We start from the raw sequence: 20553 nt of genomic DNA on the forward strand, positions 1-20553 counted from the left end.
TGTGTTCAGAATCTAGAGATGTTTTCCCCTGGAGTCAGGCTCCCACCCACTGGAAAGTTCAGGATAAGAGCACCAGCTGCTACTTCAGGGCCTCTGGTGAGCAAGCAGGGGATGTCTTCTAGCAGGTGTGAGCTACTAACACGACCCAGGACAGCCCCCTCCAAAAACGGTCAGAATTTTGTGGCCTACGTGCTGTCAGGCCTTCCCAATAACTCCTGAGCCAAAGAATACCTCTTTGTGTGATTATAAACTTACTTTCTGAATGTTCCCTGTCATATTCCATTTCGAAATTATATGACATGACACTGTCCTATTTCCAGAGCTGAGGCGAGGGCCGATCACCGGCGAGAGCTAAAGGAGCTGTCTTCCTTGAGGCAGATTGGGGATTTTACGGTGCTTTTATCCTGCTTTTTTAAGGTCAGCTTTGAAATTCGCGTCACGGGGCTCAGACCCCGGGCTGAGGAAAGGCTCCTGGAAGACAAACTCACTTCTATAGAAGGGCTGCTTCCTTTCATCAGAGGACACAGCGCCCTTCGCTCCCCGGTGATTTACATGCTGTGGTGTATTACCGAGGAGATGTTGGTGAGGGTCTGAAACAAATCTTCCTGCAGAGTAGGAAGTGAGCCATGGTCTGCGGGACATATGGCACACAGCTCCTCCAAGATTAATGGGAACGTGAGCCTTTGCTGGGTGCTCAGACCAGGGATGATAAGGGTGTTGGAAAGAGTACTCCTCCTAGCTTTGAAGTATCTGTGACTACAAAGGTTTGAGGAAATTTAGAGTGAACGGGAATCCCTGAAATAAGGTTTGGCAGGCAGAATGCCTATTGTCAAGAACTCCCTAGACCTACAGAAGCAAGCAAAGTTTGAAAAATCTTCAAACCGATGCAGAGGAGTTCAGGAACCCTTGGGCAGCTTGCAATCTTTATTTTGTACGTTAATGAGACCAGGAGCGTCTCCTGGGGCTGCGCAGATCCAGCAGGTTTTCAGTGTGCAGCCAGTGAGTACTGCTGACAGAAACCGCTCCCCTGTAATTGGGGCCACTACGAATGCAGGTCTCCAAGGTGACTGGGGCCCCCGGCTAGTCCTGCACCTGTCCCTGGCCACATCCTTCGTCTGTTTCCTCAGCTACTTCTCTCCCCAGACCCCCAGCCCTTTCCCTCTCCCTCTTAGTGGATGATTTACTCCATACTTCACAATAAACTTAAGTCCTCGGAGGGTCAATTCACACTCACTTTCCCGGTCCCTCTCTCCAAACAGCTCTCCCTAACCTATGTCCATCCCCACCTCTTTTCTACGAGGTCCTCCTGTTCCAGCACAACTACACTCCCTGGGCCTTGGACTTGCCTCCCCGGCCGCTCCTCACTGTCCTCCCCACTTCTCCTTGACTGACTCCGCCCCTGCAGCACGGAGACCAGAAACAATTCTCACATGTTCCTCCACTCCCTCCCTTCCACCCACTCTGAACTTGTCATTTCCACTTGCTACCTTGCTTCCCTCTTTCCACCATTTGACAGCCTGTAAACTTTGTCCTCCAGAGGCTCTGTCTGCCCCCTGCCCCTCTGCCTCTTCCTCTCCGTCTCTTTTGCTGCCCTGCACTGACACGCTGGCCTTTCCCAAGGTTAGACCTGGGGCTCTCTTTCCTTCCTTCACACCATCTCTCTCGCCTAATCTCATCTTCTCATTCATTCATTCATTTACTGATTTGATATTTACTCTTAGGGTGCTGACAGGCACTCTGCTGCGGGCTGAGGATGAATAAGGCAGGTATCTGACCACCAGGAATTCTAACTTGGTAGGAAATCACTTAAAGAAATAATTGCAGGGGCACCTGGGTGGCTCAGTCAGTTGGGGTCCTGGGATCCAGCCCCACATTGGGCTCCCTGTTCAGCGGGAAGTCTGCTTCTCTCTCTGCTCCTCTCCTCCCCCCTCTCCCCCACTCGGGCTCGCTTGCTCTCTCTCTCAAATAAATAAAAATCTTAAAAAAAAAAAAAAGAAAGAAATGCAATTAAATGTTGCAAATGTTATATGAACATGTGGAGGGGCTGGTAGTGGGGAGGAGACTTTGCAGTGAGGGGAAGAGAGAGAATCTCTTGGGAGATGAGAAAGAATGTGCCAGCTGGGGAAGAGGGAGTTCAGGAATCCCAGGCAGGGAAGTAGGATTCATAGCACAGCGGTATGGAGCAGTGCTTTGGAGTCAGGCAGGTGTGGATCACACCCCAGTTCCTTCTCTTATAACACAAGGGAATTAGGCCGTGCTACTTCTGGAGGTCTCAGTTTTCACTTGTGTAACGTGGAGATCATCGTCCTGTCGTGTACGGCTATGGCAGGGTTAGAGAGGAATGAATGCAAAGTGTTCAGCACGATGCTTGACGTACAGTAAGCAATTATTAAATGATAATTGTTATTACGGTAAATATATTTATACATTTAATAGGTGTCTTGTAACCATTACAGTAAATGGGACCTACGAATGAACGACCAGGGTGTGAAAGAACCGTAACAAAGTACAGCATAGATCACTCAGCCCTAAAATGGAAGGAAGCGGCGACGCACGGCGCAGCACGGACAAACACCGAAGACACTAACTAGGCTGCGTGAAACTAGCCGGCACGACAGGACAAGTGTGGTGTGGTTCCACTCACACGAGGTGCCTCGAACCTGCCAAGCTCAGAGACACCAAGGACAGCAGTGGTCCCCGGGGGCTGAGCGGAGGGAGGCTGGGGAGGACAGTTTCCTGTCGGTGATGACGGACTAGAGAGCGGGGAGGGCTGTGCGACAGTGTGTGTTTTTAGTCATACACCTAACCTTGGCAAATTTTCAGCACCGCAGAAATGAAATGCTGGGATCATATGCCATTTTCAATAAAAATAAACCACCACCAACACGGAGAGTAAGACAGACAAATCGGGACATTTATCTGTTCAGGGTTTTTAAACTGTACTTATATTTGCAGACTGTTATGTACTTTCAGCAAAAATATGTGTATTTTTAGATTAAGTTTTGAAACTTTCAAAAGAGGGGACGAATCTAGGGTTGGCATTATGATTTTCCTAAAATCTGGACAGTAGGACTACCCTCTACATAGAGAAGTCTAACAACTGTATTTCCTTTTTGACCTTGGATTAGACCCAAAAGGGGCTTGCCTTTACCAAGTGCTCCATGCTGGTTAACAGTTGTAAGTACATTTTGGAGATACAGACTTGTATTGGAGAATTTATAACCACATGAGGACGTAAAAATGGATACACATGCATCCTCACAGAGACAAGAAGTGCAGCGTTTGGAAAACTGTTCAAAAATAGATAAGCATGGAACCCTTAGAAAAGGGAATCTGTGTCTGGGCCGTGGCAGGAAGACGCATGGCTCACTGACCTGTGTCCCCTGGTTGTTGATGTCGACAGCATCACTCCACTCCGTTGTTACGTCCTCCAGAGATTCCACTCTCAGGAAGAGGCTGGGAAGTAAGTCTTTGGTCTTACAGTCTGGATAACTGGAAATCTGATGATATAGTTCATGATGAATTGAGCACTCAGAAGGAATTCTTCTGCAATAAACCTCAAACTTTGGAATATCTGAAATAAAAAAAAAAAAAAAGGCATATGCAGACTTAGGCCTTGAAGACAAAGACAAAGGGATATTAAACATAATGCGGCAGGGGAAACTTCTTGAAGAGGGATGAATGACACTTTTTTTTTTTTTCAAAGATTTTATGTTATTTATTTATTTGACAGAGAGAGAGAGAGAGACACAGCGAGAGAAGGAACACAAGCAGGGGGAGTGGGAGAGGGAGAAGGAGGCCTCCCGTTGAGCAGGGAGCCCGATGCGGGGCTGGATCCCAGGTTCATGACCTGAGCCGTAGGCAGATGCCTAATGACTGAGCCACCCAGGTGCCCCTGAATGATACTTTTATTTAAACATTCTCCACAGGATCACGGGTAGCTACTGAATTAAAAACCTCCGCAAAGAATATAGGTTTTATATGATTTAATTCAATGCTATAAAATATACCTTTAATGTTTTCCTTTATAAGGATTGTTACTGGACATCTGTTGTGGAAAATTATTCGAGGACTAGGGTCTTCTGAGAGGGTTAAGTAAGTCACTCCAAAGTGTTCTTGATATGTCAGTGTTACTGCCCTAGAACGAAAGCAGATCAAATGACAGAAGTGCTTTAGAAAAAAATGAATGCTTACTCTCCTGGTCCATATTTATTCAGATTTGTAATATTCACCACTCTACAATGCCTTCTCTTTTATCCACCAGAGGAAATGTTTCCAGAGAAAGGAGGCCACCCTCTCATCCATTAACTGTCATACGCTAATTATAGCTTTCCCGATTTTTTTCACAACGTTAACGTATGATTATCATAAAATATTCAAAGACGTAAAAAATTATTTAAAAGGGGAAAAACATAACGTCTACCAGTTAGAGAGAATTAGAGCCAACCTTGCACTAACCCTGCCTCCTACCCTGCTTTCCTCTTCACATGGAGTGCCTTCTTCCTCAGCAGTGCCTGGTAAGTTTTGGCATAAGAGGAGCTGATGCACTTTTAGAAGGAATGCTAGAGAATCTGGGTGCTTGCTCTTTTTATATTCTAAAGGTAGGCAGGCTCATAACGCCCGCTGTCAATATTCACAACATCACCGTACTTTACATGATCTCCACTTAGACCACCAAGGGCAAAGCAGTCTTAATTGGCACTGGAAAAACGGCTGTGTGGGCACAGGCTGCCCTGCAATGGAGAGACAGAAACTTTCCAGTTCACACCACAGACGACCAAACAATATTTCATATCAAAACAGGAAAAAAAAAAATCCTCTCTGCAGTTTAAATTGCATGGACTGATCAAATTAACCAAAGGAATCGGTTATTTGCCAAATGGGGCCCTTAGTTTACACGGATGAAGAGGAGTTGATAATGCGTTGAAGAATTTCTCATTTGCCATTTATCCTGTTCACCAGTGTGAGTCCTTCCCAAAGACAGTATTTGCCTGAAATGCCAAAGTGAGCTGTCCGTTAGCATTTGGGGAAATCATCTTAATAACACCATCCAACGTGCACTGTAGAGTGAGGGGAGGAGAGAGACAGGAGGAGATGGGGCTGTAGGAAGTGAATTCACTGGCAGAGTGCAGTCCTTGGATACATACCAAAGTTCTTTTCCCAGCCTAATTTTGAAAGAGCCGGGGCAAGCCAACCTCAGAGAATTTCTTCTTGCTAGCCAAGAAAGCTAGGGGCCAGGACTAACATATGGTAGTTTCAATCTAATATCTAGTTTAGTATTCATAGATAAGATTAAATTATATTAATAAAATCATGTCTTACAATTCTTAGAATTTTAAACATCATTCCCAAATGCAATCTTATTTAAGATTTTGTCTTTCAGTTTTAAAAATAAATTTTGTTTTCTCGACATAGGTTCACATCACTTTCAAAAATGCTTCCTTAAACTCCCCACACTTAACTTCTCCATCCAGAATATAAACATAACCACTCCTGTCCAGGATCAGAGATGAAAAGTGTTTATAAAATGAGGGATATTTCTGAATGCTGTGAAAGAAGAAGGGATGTATGTAGGGAACAGGGCCTTACTATTATGGATAACATGAGTTAGGAAGTTATCTTTTAAACTATGACTACTAGAAATCTCTGTAGACATCAAAAAGTTAGGAGAGCTAAAGTCTCAAAGTCCGTAAATTCTCAATTACGAGAAGAAGGCACCTCTGGTAAGATCACGATATGTTTTCTTTTGTACTTTTTACATATACCGTAAATAAGTTATTCCTGACAGCTCCAGAAGGGATGTATTGCATGCAAAACAACCACAAACTAAAAGTCCAGTATGAACAAACCATTACATGTCTCCGGCTTGATTCTGTGGTTGTTATTTGCATAATTGGTAATGGGTAATGGGAGCAACTTGCGTGCAGGAACAACCACAGAACAGAGTCTTCTGTGACTTGTATTTATCTAAGTTATCTCTCTTAATGACTTTTAAAGAAAAATTCCATTTTGAAGTCGACGTAAAATATGGGAAAGGAAAAGCATTTTCCAACTTGGCCTCCCTCATATTTTAACCCTTGACAGAGGCTAAGAAGTCCTCACAGAAAGCGATCTTTTCCTTGCAATGTATTGCCACTAATCTGTGGGACAAACACTATCATACCCCCCCCCCCCAGGATAAGCTGCATCAGCACTAGGGAGAAATCTCATCAGTGGGACACCAGGACACGCCCCATGTGATCACAACATATGCCCAATGCATACAATGTCTAGAAGCCATTAAAAATAAAAGTAAAACCTAGTTTTACATCCAGGGAGCAGGGCACCTGGATGAAGAGCCGCACCGACAAGCAAAGAAGGGCGTTCACACGGATGTACCTGGTGCAGAAGCCATTTCCTCCGCAGTTTCCGAAGGGCACTGCTACACTCTGTCTGGGAAACTCTTGTCTAACTATGGCCGGCAGGCTCCAGCAATGGGAGCCGGCGGCACCTGCCGAGGGAGAAAAGGCCAGCAAGATCTGTTTCTGAAGCAGGGATGTGTCCAGCGGTGACTGGCTGATATCAGGCATTAAGTCCCAGCAAGGAAGGGAGCTGGATTTCACAGCAGGCTGCTCTCCCCCCGGGCAAATGCTGAAAGTAGCACTGTCTGGAACGTGAAAATACTGAAAAAAAGAAAAAGACAATGCTGAGATAGCACAGTGGCTACATCAATGGAGAGAAGCTAAGCTTTTGAAGGCACAGCTTCTTCTTCTTCTTTTTTTTTTTTAAAGATTTTATTTATTTATTTGAGACAGAGAGAATGAGAGAGAGAGAGAGAGCACATGAGAGGGGGGAGGGTCAGAGGGAGAAGAAGGCTCCCTGCCGAGCAGGGAGCCCAATGCGGGACTCGATCCCGGGACTCCAGGATCATGACCTGAGCCGAAGGCAGTCGCTTAACCAACTGAGCCACCCAGGCGCCCGAAGGCACAGCTTCTAAGAAACCATAACCATGGATTCTCAGGAGGTAGGCAGGTGGGGGTCACGGGCATGTTAGAATCCCAGTCCCATGAGAAAACCCTAATGAGCCTATTACAAGCGGTGGGAGCAGGGTCTGCTTTCCTAGACAGAATGAGACTTGATAAGGCCGAGGTGATTTAGAAGGTGATGCAAAGTCCTCAATGGCCCCCCGGTACTGCAAAAATCCAGATGTCGTAAGGGTAGACATGCCACGTGTTGGGGAGGGAGTCCTCTTGGATAGGGATGGCCGAACCGAAAGGGTGAGCCCTGAGCCCTGCGGGGCCTTGGGAAGAAGAGAGCTGATGGACTGGGAGCATAGAAGACAATTTTCGTGTAAGGCTTATCCTGAGGAGGAGGAAACTCTCATCCCAACCATCGGTTGAAATTCCACAGGGTTTGCGGCACGGTAGAGAGTCTCAGGATTTCAGCCTTAAAAAGGACCTTGAGAGATACTTTATTTAAAACTCCTCTTTCATATCTGAGGAAGCTGCTTCCCAGAGAGCTGACGACTTGTCCAACATCACAGAGGTGGTGAGGTGGCAAAGCCCTGCCAGCACCCGGCTTCCTGCTTCCTGTTTGGTGGTTTTCCCACTGTCCCACACGGTCTCCCCTGAGAGGCTAGGGATTAGCATGTGTCTTTAAGAAAGTTCGCACACCTGCCTGAAGCAGGGTGGGGTTGAAAAAGGGGACACTCCTCAGCTGCCCAGAAGAACGTGGGCCTTCCCCTGGTCTCCAGGAAGCCGAGGCAAATCAGGTCATTGCAATGCTGGTGGTGTGGCTCCTGCTGGCTACTACCATTTCCTGGGTGTCGAGCCTTTTTACTCATATTACCTCATTTAGTCGCCACCCCAAACCTGCAAGCAGTGTGAAATTATGCCTATTTTCAGATAAGGAAATGTCAGCGTGGAAAGCCCTGACCTAGTGTCTCAGAAAACTGTAGGGGGGGGAGAAGCAGGAGAATTATCCGCTCACATGCTCATTCTCTGGCCAAATCCTCACCTAAAATGCGAACATTGTTGACCTCTCTGTCCCAGCTGGGTATTTCTGGTCATGTATCCTATCAATACTTTGATGAACCAAGATGAAATTCTACTATTCTGACATTTTTGGAAATACCATAATGCACTGTAAGCTTAGAAGAGTAAGACTTTCATCCCATTTTACTGTTCTAATGTAATTTTTAGGAGCTGAAAGGGATAAAAATAAATGCAGACAGAGGTAAAGAAAGAAATAGGTTCCTGTGTGATAGTTTCAATAGCATAAAACAATAGCAGACCACTTAGCATATTATGTGTTTAAGTCCTTTGAAAAGATCTCATTTCTCCCTCAAAATACAAGTGATCATTTTAATTGTATAAAGAAGTGAATCAAAAACCCTTCTTGGATTCATTTTCTGCATATTCTGCCAGTGAGATGGCCACATAAATGAGCTGGTACATTTTCACAGTTACTCTCCTCGTGGGCAGAGAACTCAGTGCTCCCAAATCCCTGGCTCCATTGGGGCCCAGCCTTCCGACCACATGGCTCCTCTCGGCCCGCAGCCTGGGAGGCAGATGTTCTTTTCCCTGAGACCCAGGGGCCAGTCCTCAGGCTCGTGTCCCTGCTGCTGGGGCTCTGGGTTAGCAAGCGTGCTAGAAGTGTGTGCTGAAGCCCGGAGCAGATGGGGCGCCGGAGGCACTAATCCGGCCGTGTGTCAGGATCCGCTGCTTTTGTAGGATTTCTGCTCGTTAATTACCTCGGAAGCGCTGCCCAGGACATCCATGGTTTTCATTCAGTAACAAGTAAATTTCTTTTTACCTGTATTCGGTGTTAGCTTTTTTATTTTTTCTAGGCTAAAAAATTAATCTTACTTATTGCTAATGTATCAAAACTGAAGACAAATCAGTCAGGTTATGAACCGCTTACCTCCTTTCCAGAGTGGGGTTTGGAGACAGATAACTGCGGTTTGAAGAATATTTGATATGGCATATTATTGATTATTATAGTCTTGTCTTCAATCTGAATAATTTGTATGCCCTGCTGCACCATGGAGGAAATGCAGAATTGACATAACTGCAAGACAATTGAGGAAAGAATAATTTTTATAAAATACATTAAGGCAAAAAATATTATATGGCATATAAAAATTTCTTATTTTTAAAAGGCCATTTTATCTATCGGTTTGCCCAGGATAGTACCAATTTTACCTTTTGTTCCAGAGTATTTATCGGAGTCCCCCCTCAGTCTCAAAAATGTCCCCGCCCCTAAAAGGGGTCACTATTTGCAACAGGGTATCCCAGTGAACCAGTTCTTTCTGCTGCTATGGTAGAGTGATAGAGACTTGTTTTCAAGTTATTTAACCAATTCCCTCACAAAATATTTATTTATAAACACTTATGTAAACAGATGTCACTCATCTTTTCAACATAAAGAATTCAGTTAAGCATTCCTCCCCCTTTTCCTCATGCTCATCCCAGCAGCTACCTTGCCAAAGGCCTAGTGCGGACCACTGGGCATTCTGAGAACTTTAACAGTGATGATGATAAAACAAAACAAAACAAAACAAGGATTGGACCTCCTATGTTGCTTTCTTGCGTGCTGCCTGTTGTCAGTATTGATGCGTGTTAACTCACAGAATCCTCACAAAACCCACATGGGGCAGCTATTCTTAGCCCCATTTTATGGAAGAGGGAAGTGAGGCTTAAAGAGGTTAAGTAACTTGCCCACGGTCATAAAGACAGTTGGGATTGGAAACCATGCAGTCTGATTCTAAGGTACTGCTCTTAACCTCCACATATCTTCTCATTCCCTTACCGTGCTTTATGAGGGACAGGTGTTCAGAGAAGATACTCGTTGCCTAACGATCCCCACTTAGTAAGTGGTAATGTCAGGACAGCAGTTCTCAAAGTGTGGCCTGGGACCCTGGTATGTGTGTGGGGGAGTCTTTTGAGATCCTTTTAGGGGGTCCAAACCTAATCATAATATCAAGATGCTATTGTCTTTTCCACTCTAATTCTCTAATGAGTGTACAGTGGAGTTTTCCAGGGGTTATACGACCTATGATGTGATCGCTGTCATGGCAAACAGAATGTATGTTTGTGTCTTCTTGCATTCTAAAGTTTTTGTATTAATTTCTAGTTTGATGGGTATCAATGGCTAAAACCCACATAAACAAAAGGGTTTTAGAGGTCTGCAATGATTTTGGAGAGAGTAAAGGGGTCCTGGGACTAAAAAGTTTGAGAATCGCTAGGAAAGAAAAAGGAGTTACAAATATATATAATAATATATTTTCCAACAGTCTGTTCATTCATTCACATTTATTCAGCACTTGCTGTGGCCACTTTGTGAGGTGCTGGAAGTATTGGGTGTTAGACTGTGTACTGTGACATTCTTTTCCAGGTTTTGATGGTTGATCTCAACTTACAAGTCTTCAGCTTTGGGTGATTCACGCTTACAGCTCTTTGCCATTTACACCCATGTTACAGTCTTTTGGCCAGCAGTGCATAAACATGTGTTGCCCAGACAACTCTGAGGAAATGGATACCAGCCTTGAATACCGAAGAGAAACCAACTTCTTTGTATCAGAGAAATTTACTTTTAAAAAGTTCCCAAATGACACTTTTTTTCAAGAAGCTCTTCAAAGATGCCTGTCAAAATCTAACTTCTCCTCAGAGAAGGGTCGTTCTGAATCGTGCTTCTCTGATGAAGTAGCCCTTCTTCTTCTGATTTGGGAGGGTTAAGATAACGAAGATAGTATGAAGTACAGCGTGAGAGCTCAACACGGGACACGATGATATTGTGCTGCCATACACACAGGTTAATGTGATTTGTTACTGTATTACTCAACTTAATTGCTTTTCATAGACTTTAGAAAAGATTGATGCTGAAAATCATACACCGTTTGTATTTAGTTAAATAACTGATGAAGTAGGTTTTCTGTATTCATATCATCCTGGGTACCATTTCTCTGTTCAGGAACAGAACTCCCTCATAACCCTAGGTTCTATGGGAGGATCAGAGTTGATGTTGCTCATGATGCCCTTTCCAGGAACATAACCTTTGCTATGGGAGGTTTGTCCTTTCACTCAGCGCTCAGAATGTTAGCAACTCTACTTCCCGCTCGAAGAAAAGGAGGCCAAGCATAATTTGTTGATATTTTGGAATAAGTTCATTTTTTCACCCACATACGATCAATCAAGTGACTGCTGAGTGTTCTGAAACAGAGCGGTTATTGGATAAATTATGTGACATGGCTTTTATCACTGGTAAAGGAAAAAAAAAAACAAAACCCTGTGAAACAGAGAGGTCTAAGAAATCACATGTTTCACTGTTATAAATTGTCTAGAGCATGTGATGCCAAAAAGGGACTAAAAAGAAAAGGGTAGACTCATATCAAACAGGTTGAAGAGATGGCATGCTATTCCCCCTGAGCCACACAGACTTTGATCCTACCTTCTGATGTCCTGGGAAAGCACCAAGTCTTATTTCAGCATCAACAAAACCTTCTTCGTCCAATGATACAACCTCACCATTAACTCCATCTTTCCACTTTGGAGACGTCAGGTTATGGACCAGTTTAATCGCTACTGACTTGTGCACAGTGTTTGTATTTGCCCAGTATATTCCAATTTGAAAAGCCTCCTGGAAAAATAATGCCTCAATTATAAAGTATTTTTCTTAACTTTGACAGTTTTACCTCAATTCACAGGAAGTTTTTTATATTATATAATAAGTCTACATAGGCAACCAAATCCCTTTGTGAGTTTTGTTTTTGTTTTTGTAATGGCAACATACATTTTATTTTAGTTCTCAGAGAAATGTTTTCTTGGATTCACAATGGAATTCATATTTATGGCAGGAAAAAAAACCCCAACCCAAACTGTGGCTCCCCTATAAATAACAAAGACTTAAAAATGGAGGGTTTCATTTCATTTGACTAAAGAATAATATGCAACCTTAGGTACATGTAGGTCAACATTCCAATTCCATAAGGTAACATCATCTGATTATTAAAAAAAAAAAACAAAAAACCACACAGGAAAAATGCAATTGAATAAAGATGTTCATGAACTAGAGCTCAAAAAAAGGACTCTACAATTGTTCCCCACCAGGAAAACAGTTAGGAGTTCCTTGCATTCTATTTTCTTACAGATTTATGTGCTTTCTTGAAATGGGTTAGCCTTATCAAGAAAGTTCTCTTGTGATGGAATATAGTCTCGCTGTGAAATTCTGATTTACATTAGGGTCCCCCCCCGCCCACCGCCAATGCCAGTAATGACTCCATATTGTTATTATCAACAATTGGGTGGACATCCATGATTATGGACATCTAGGTCCACCTATAAGGGAAAAGGAGCCCTGATAGAAATAGTTGCTCAGAAATCCTCAATTTTACCCACCTTGCAGATCTCTGAGAATTTCTGTAAGAACCACCAGTCTACCTAGGGAGCGGGTTAGCAGAGAATATGGCTCTATATCCTTAACATACCCTGAGTAGGCCAATCCTAATGCTTGTCAGATATCCTGTACACAATGAAAATGAAACTGTAACTAGTACAGTTATCAAATTTAATGATAACTCAAGCATGACTACTGCTGATGGGGAAAAAAAAAGACATCTGAGAGGTCTTTGAATATCAAAGAACATTCCATACCCCTTACATATGCATCTAAGAGGACAGTTTTCTACAACTGATTCTGTTAGGAATATAAATGCGACCTCAGAATAAAGGCTAGTTGTTGAAAGAAAAGAATTCATATTAGCTAAAAAAAAGTTACAGTACCTGAAAATTAGGAGGGATAATAATTTTGCCAGCAGGAACCTGTAGAACAATCTTCTCTCCTTCAAACAGCCAGAGGTCCCACTTGGACTGATTGATAAGCAGGGCCCAGGGTAGAAGCTCTACCAACAAGGTTCTAACATATGGCTTCCAGACTGACAGCTTCACTCGCATTGGGCTATCCCACTGACTCAGCTGTTCATTCCTGTTCCAAATACCACATCCAAGAGACTCAATGAAATACGATGACTTCAGTATTCATGAAATATGTTTAAGGATTCCAGACACACAATGCTCTTGTATGACACCTCTTCACACTAGAATCATTCAATGCTGAGTTTGCATTCAGGAGAAACTTCTCATGCAATTATGTTCTAGATTATGAGTAAAGCAGTCCATAAAATACATCTACCCAGACGATAAAAGGTCATATTCTGATATATGCATGCAAATATCTTCTTTTTAAAACACCTTTTGGGGTGCCTGGTGGCTCAGTCAGTTAAGTGGCTGATTCAATTTCAGCTCAGGTCATGATCTCAGAGTCCTAGGATGGAGCCCCATGTCAGGCTCCACGCTCAGCGGGGAGTCTGCTTAAGATTCTTTCTCTCTCCCTCTCCCTCTGCCCCTCCCCTTGCTTGCCCTCTCTCACTCTCTCTCTCTCTCAAATCAATCAATCTTTAAAAACCTTCTTTTATGGTATCTAACATTTTGGTGAATGGTCATTTATTTATTAATATTGAGAAGTGTTTGTAGAAAAAGATTACTGGAGAACATTACCTGTCAGAATCCTTTTTATTATAGGGCCACATGGGTTGAAGGGACTTTTCTGGCCCATAGAATTCGTCAAGGATCTGATTAACTGTGCCTTCAGGGTGTATCTTAGTGGCTATTTGCTTAATGAGGGAGGTTGAGATAGGAACGGCACAGTGGGAAGGATCGTCTTCTTCTCTAGGAAATGGAAAAGAAAAAACAGGAGTAAATATCAGCTTTCTAAGGTGATCTACAATTTATTGAAAAAAAAAAACTGAACTATAGATATATTATAGACCAATACCTTTTTTGACACTGAATCAGTTTTCAGGGATTTAGGGATTGGTGACACAGTTTCTGGATGATATGGGCCCTGGCCCCTTCTCCCTGTGCCCGCCCCCCACATGCCTGGGTGAGAGCTCTATTCATCTCTTCTTCCACTAGAGAAATTATGTGTCAATTAAATTTTCCAATCCCTCTTGTTTATATCTAAGTTTAATGAAAGAGGCTGAATTTTATCCAAAGCCATTGAAGAGGATAAGAGAACACTAGGCAGGGCAATTATAAAAAAACATTCTCATAAGATAAGGATTCATACAAAGAATTCTATCCTCCTTCTTCCCCTCAATAGTATAAGATTGCTTTTCTTCTGAATCTCTCTTAGGAAAACGTAAGGACTTTTCCAGTACCTTGCTTGAAATGTTAGGTGATGCACAAGGTCAGGTTCTATGTTTTGCAGTGGTTTTTCCTGTCCTTTTCCGGGAATAATTTGTGTTTCACTCAATCCCAGACTCCTTTTCTCCAAATGTATGATAATGGGGTCTGGAAGATGACTCCTCATGATAAAAAGAGGGCTGAACACAATCTATAAAAACAAAAGGACAGACAACTTTCATATTTGCTTTGTTGCAGTACCCCAGCTGTTTGATGCTGAAACAAACTTGCAATAAATCTCTTCCCTGGGTCACTCTGACCTTAATTTATTTCAGAACAGGAAAGGTCAGAGTCATATACCATATTTTAGGATTGGAAAGCACTCACCATTCGTTGTTGCACTTGAGAGTTGGGTTCTAATGTCAAAACTGTGCACCAGACATAAAAAATGGAACTGTTTGAAGATGGCACCTGCCATGAGGTAGAAAAGGCTTCTATTAAATACTGAACAGTTTACTAATTAATCAAAATGAGGCGCACATATAATGTCAGTTTGGAGGATTAAAAAGTTTAAAGTTATAGAAAAAAGCCATTAAAAACAGAGAATAAGCAAAACCAGACTTCATTATGGCATTAACTGAATGTGCAGTGAGTCAATGAGGCCAATGCTTTCCTTTTTGATTTCTTAAGGATTTTTTTATTTATTCATTTGAGACCGGGAGATAGAGAGAGAGAGAGAGAGATACAGAGAGAGAGAGAGAGCAGGAGCAGTGGGGAGAGGCAGAGGAAGAGGGAGAAGCAGACTCCCTGCTGAGCAGGGAGCCCGACTCGGGGCTTGATCCCAGGACCTGGAGATCATGACCCAAGCCGAAGGCAGATGCCCAACCATCTGAGCCACCCAGGCGCCCCAAGGCCAATGCTTAAAGACAAAGGCATTTGTATGAGGAGAGACTGACACAAGACTGGGTGGGAGAATGGAGGGGAGGATTTGTCTTTCATGGCAAGGAAAGTGATGATGGTGGAATGGGAGGAAGAGATAAAAAGATTCTCAAGTGGGCAGGACACACCCTTCCCACCCCTCTCCCCTGCACCCCCACCCTAAGCCCTGGAGCATCAGGATTTTTCTCAAGATATAACTTGCCTCCACCTGAAAGGGGTAGCTTCTCGGCTCTAAAAACTACTGGAACTGATACAACAGCTGTGTTGTTGTGGGATGGGACGAAACCGTTTGAGAAGCAATATTCAGAGTTTTTTTTTTATCTTATTTCAGATCTCCCTCTTTTGTACAGGTCATTTTTTAAAATAAAGCACTGTACTGAATAAAGAGCACAAGGAGAAATTTTTAACTTTAAAACTGCTCTATTCCAGACTGTCCTACTTCTCATACCTGAATGACAATGCTATACTCAGGGGACTTAGATTCCAAGCACACGTCTCTTGACCAATCTTCATCTCCTTTGGCCTTCACACACAACTCTGTCAGTTCACTGTTTTCTAGTATGTATGAAGGCAATTTCTGTTTGGCTGCGAGGCAGTCAAAATGTTCTCGAATCACAGCTTGTCCATCTTGACCAATGTAATGCTGAACGACTCTCAGTTCTATGCTTTGAGACAAGTAACTACAGATGATCTGTCTTCCACAGATGATAATCTAAAAGATAATAAATAAAGTTTCATCCATTCAGATTTCATGACCTGGTTAACACGTTAATTGTTCAGACAGAATTAACTATGTTGGTTTTAATGGCAAGAACATGAAGCCATGAGCTTATTTAGAGCACACAGGAAGAAAGGCTTGGGAGGAGAAAGGGATTTTGCTTTGGTCATGTTGAGTTTATGGAAGTCAAAGCACAGGCACATGCAGGGTCCGCAGCCTGGGTGGGTGCTGGAGAGTGAGGTGAGGCTGGAGATAGCAGACCTATGGAATGAAAGCCTTGCAAATGTGCACAGACAGAAAATAGCTGACTCGGAAAAGAGGTGAAGGCTTAAACCAGCAACTGACCAACAGTTCAGGGGCAGACTCGGAGCAAAGAGCCAGGGAAGGGGCCCGGGAAGAAGAGGCAAAGGATCGTGGAGGTAAACCAGGGAAAGCTGAAGCCCTGAGAAGAGACCCACCAGGAGGTGGCAGTCACTGATGTCACATGATGTAGCAGTCACAAAGGACAGGGACTGAGCATAAGACTTCTGCTCTGGTGGCTGAGAGGCCAACTGGCCATTTATCTACTTCCAAGGCTGGCTTCCAAGGGTATCTTGCAGTCTTATGCAATAAGAGATCACTTTATAAACTGATAATACAAACAACTTTTGCCTAATTATAGTTTATTTTATTCAAGCTTTCTCATAGAGTAGAAGCATGTGGCTTTGTAAAACACACAGAATGATCCAAAAACTCAGGGATCACCCAATTTTTCATCCAGCTAAGAGTACAGTTCACAGTAGGCATTAAGAAATACCTCTTAAATTGGTTGAAATTGAAAAGATAATGCAAAATTTATTCCTATGCAGTGAATCCTTCTGTAATACAAATATTCACCATGACTGGAAAACATAGGACTTCCACATACTGGATATTCTTATTTATAATATTTTTCTCCAGATTATAAAAACAGTAATCACACACACACACACACACACACACACCCATATATATGTGGTTTACTTAAAGGTCTAAGCATGTGATGGTTAATTGTATGTGTTGACCTGTATGGGCCACGGGCTGCACAGATGCTCGGTCAAGCGTTATTCTGGGTGTGTCTGTGAGGGTGCTTTTGGGTGAGGTTAATATTTGAATTGATAAACTGAGTAAAGCAGAGGGCCCTCCCCTAATGTGGGTGGGCCTCATCCTGTCAACTAAAGATCTGAATAGAACAAAGAGCCTGTGTAAGAGGGACTCCTCCTGCCTGACTGAACTGAGACATCGGTCTTTCCTGGCCTTTGCCTTTCCTGGCCCTGAAAAATCAGCTTTTCGTGGGTCTTTAGCCTACTGGCTTTCAGGCTTTCAGGCTGGAACTACATGTAAGCTCTTCTGGGTTTCAGCCTTCACAACTGTGTTTAAAGTAATTTAAAATAAATCTCTCCCGCTCTTTCTCTGCATACATATGTACGTACGTACGCACGTATAGTTAATGAGCGTATGCACACACGTCCTATTACAAAGCATTTTTACAAATTAACTCTTTCATTCTCACAGCAACCATATAAAATAGGTGCTACTAGGACTTGTCATCTTAACAAGGGAAAAACGGAGGCATGGAGATGTTGGATAACTTGCCTGATGTTACCCAGACTCTCTGGCCTGGAGTCTGTGTTGATAATCACTCTGAAGGTCTGTCTTTCATAATATTAATACCTACCAATTAAGAAAACCCAGAAACCATAAAAAAGAGAATAAAGACTGCCTATCATAATGTAAATGCGGCAGATGCCACTGGTTCTATTCCAAAGAGGTGGTCCCTCCTTCTCCCTGGTTATTAGTAACCCTGATTTGGTTCAGGTCTCAAAACGCAGCAAAGTACCCAGGGCACGTGGACACCTCCACGGCCCCCAGAGTCTGTGTCGTAATTGGCACAAACGAATCCTTGTAATTCCATTCTCCTTTTGCCAGTGATTACTTGAGGAGTGAACACGGGGCACGGTTTGGCTAATAATATGAAAAGGGAAGACTGCTAAAGGCTAAAGATTTTACTCCTTGATAAGGGAGACAATTTGAGAAGAGAAAGCCCCGCTTCTTGTCTGTCACGGAAGATGTTATGAGAGGATATATATGTAGACATGTAGCTTTTGTGGCCATCTTGAGACAAAAAAGGCAAATCCAAGAGGCTAGCAGAGAAGCAGATATAGCACTGAGTGGCTTAATTAACCAACACCTAACCTGCCTTCTTCCTTATTATATGAGATAATAAATGTAAACATAGGAACAATAATAGCATCTACATCTCATTAGCTTACTGTGAAGATTAAAAAGCCTATTTTGTTACTTCAAACTTAAAACACCCTAATGGATGCATTTTCTTTTTTTTTTTTTTTAAAGATTTTATTTATTTATTTGACAGAGAGACACAGCGAGAGAGAGAACACAAGCAGGGGGAGTGGGAGAGGGAGAAGCAGGCCTCCCGCCGAGCAGGGAGCCCGATGCGGGGCTCGATCCCAGGACCCTGGGATCATGACCTGAGCCAAAGGCAGATGCCCAACGACTGAGCCACCCAGGCGCCCCTGGATACATTTTCATATATGATTAAGAGAACTTTGTAAACATCACTATAAGTCAACTATTATTTATACAAATAAATATGATTATTTACGAATGAACTATTATTTAGTTCATTATAAACCCGCTACATTGATAGACCAAAAATTAAATGTCATTGTTGTTGCAATAATCTTTTAAAACAATGTCTTCTCAATAACAAACACAGAAGTCAACTGAACCATGAGTCATGAGTTAGCAGGCAAGCTTTCCTTCAGCACATGCTAGGAGTTACTAAGCACTCATGGGTAAGTCTTACGAGGCCTTAGCATTGTCTAACTTTAAGTAAACACGTGAAAGCTCTGAGGCAGTTTCATTCTGTTCTTCCTCTTGATGTGCACAGGTCTGGCAATGTATGCACACTGCTCTTGCTTCAGAACCTTTGGGCCCCATGAAATTTAGGAGAGAATTTTGCTGTCTCTCAGAAACCACAGAATTTCTGCAACCATCTGGGACTCACTTTGTCTAAAGACAAAGATCCTCTTGGTGGGTTTTTATAGTTTCATTTTCAACTATAAAGCCTGTTAAATAGGCTTTCAAATTTGATAAAAAGAAAACCCTTAAAAGTGGCCAGGGAGTGAAGCCTACTTAGATGAAGGAAAATCCAAATGGCTACTCCTCGGAACGGTGCTCTTCACAGCTGCTCCCATGCAGAGTTCAGTGAGAGCCATGTCTGCTTTTCTTCAAAGTGGCAACACTTACAATGCCTCTATTTTGAAAATTATGGTTAGAATTTCAAGATTAATTTATCAGTTGAAGACAGCTACTTAATTTTTTTTAATGTAGGGTTTCTCTTTAATACACATCTCCAGGTTTCACACTAATTCTCCTCTTTCCCCAAAGCCACAAAGATGTGTATTGAAGATTTCCACATATGATTTTACTTAGCAGGTTTCAGAACTCTTATTAGATCAGTGCCAAGAAGAATAGCGATATTAAAGAATAACTCCAGAGCACCAGATGCACTGGAAAATGATACCTTAGCCCTGATTAAAAGTGTATGTATAAAGATGCAAATATATATACATATGTACATTTACGTTTTTAGAGTGGTAAAGCTTTCCTCAATGAGGGGATGGGAAACATGGACGTCAATGTGTGTACATGGGTAGCTGTATACTGTATAGAGTTCCTGAGAAATTTTGTATGTGGCCCATTTTCATTCAGTTGGGGCCATGGCAGAGGTATAAGAAAGGCAGGGCACAAATAACCAAACCTCATTGTTCAGGAGTGCATTAGCCAATTCTCCATTACCCAGGGGCATGTTAATGCACTTAAGGTACATCAGGGAGCTGCATCACCTCCCCAAATGGAGCTTGGAAATTAGGCAGCTGTGGTTTATTGCAAATTTCCCAGCCCAGGTGGGGCAGAAGGAAAGAAGCCAAGATGTGAGAGGCAGGAATCCACAAAGCTCTTCTGCAACCTTGATTCCTATCTTCCTTCCCACCCTGGCTAATTGAGGAAATCCTGTGTCTCTGATGTACTCCTCCTGGAGCTAATCTGAATTTTAGTTAATCTACCCTGACAATAAAAAAATTAAATCCAACTGGAAGACTAGAAAGGTTTTTCACAACTGTGATATATGCAGCAGTTGTTTTGAAGTTGGTGGACCGCTGAACCTTTCAGTATTACATGGGTTCAGTACAAACCATTTTCCATTTGCTTCTTCCTAAGTTAAAATGAATTGCTATTTCTGTGTTCTACTTTTCACTACTCAGCTGAGTGTTTAAAATGGCCCTAATTTAGAGCCCAATCTCATTTGGCTATGACAATAAATGCTCAAACTCTAAGTTATAAGTTGTGTGTGTGTGTGTGTGTGTGTGTGTCTTCCATGACAGTGGGAACGGAAAATGGACTTTGCCAGTTCCCGTGGAAGATGGTACTTCTTTCAGAAAGGTAAATGCAATGGGAGGGTGGCTTATGCTTCCATTATTGATTCCCCAAAAGTTCCTTCCTGTCTGGCTACATTCTTTTTTTTTTTTTTAATAAGATAATTTGTTACAATAGGATACAAGCAGAGACAAGTGTGAGAGGGAGTCCCTACAGAAAATAATTACTAAATATCCAAATAACGTTTGGATATCTTGAAATGTGATTTGTCACCAGATGCCTTAAAATCTGAATATTTGACATTAACAGAGAGAATGA

General features: G+C 42.6%; 1 protein-coding gene across 9 annotated transcripts in view; it reads right to left on the reverse strand.

The window, feature by feature from the left end:
• The window catches only part of VPS13B (vacuolar protein sorting 13 homolog B), a 768399-nt gene that overhangs the window by 38594 nt on the left and 709252 nt on the right, over positions 1–20553 (reverse strand). For all 9 annotated transcript variants that reach the window (XM_064588058.1, XM_064588057.1, XM_064588054.1 and 6 more), the window contains 10 exons: positions 15547–15810; positions 14547–14630; positions 14195–14370; positions 13533–13703; positions 12759–12960; positions 11428–11616; positions 8902–9048; positions 6379–6662; positions 4011–4138; positions 3375–3574 (listed from right to left, as the gene is read on the reverse strand). In XM_064588058.1, coding sequence (XP_064444128.1) covers positions 3375–3574; positions 4011–4138; positions 6379–6662; positions 8902–9048; positions 11428–11616; positions 12759–12960; positions 13533–13703; positions 14195–14370; positions 14547–14630; positions 15547–15810 — 1845 coding nt within the window. The remainder of the gene's footprint in view (positions 1–3374; positions 3575–4010; positions 4139–6378; positions 6663–8901; positions 9049–11427; positions 11617–12758; positions 12961–13532; positions 13704–14194; positions 14371–14546; positions 14631–15546; positions 15811–20553) is intronic.

Source organism: Mirounga angustirostris, unplaced genomic scaffold (assembly GCF_029215605.1).
Source record: "Mirounga angustirostris isolate CCGP_5_RB_7025 unplaced genomic scaffold, mMirAng1.0.hap1 SCAF_4, whole genome shotgun sequence".
Classification (NCBI taxonomy): domain Eukaryota; kingdom Metazoa; phylum Chordata; class Mammalia; order Carnivora; family Phocidae; genus Mirounga; species Mirounga angustirostris.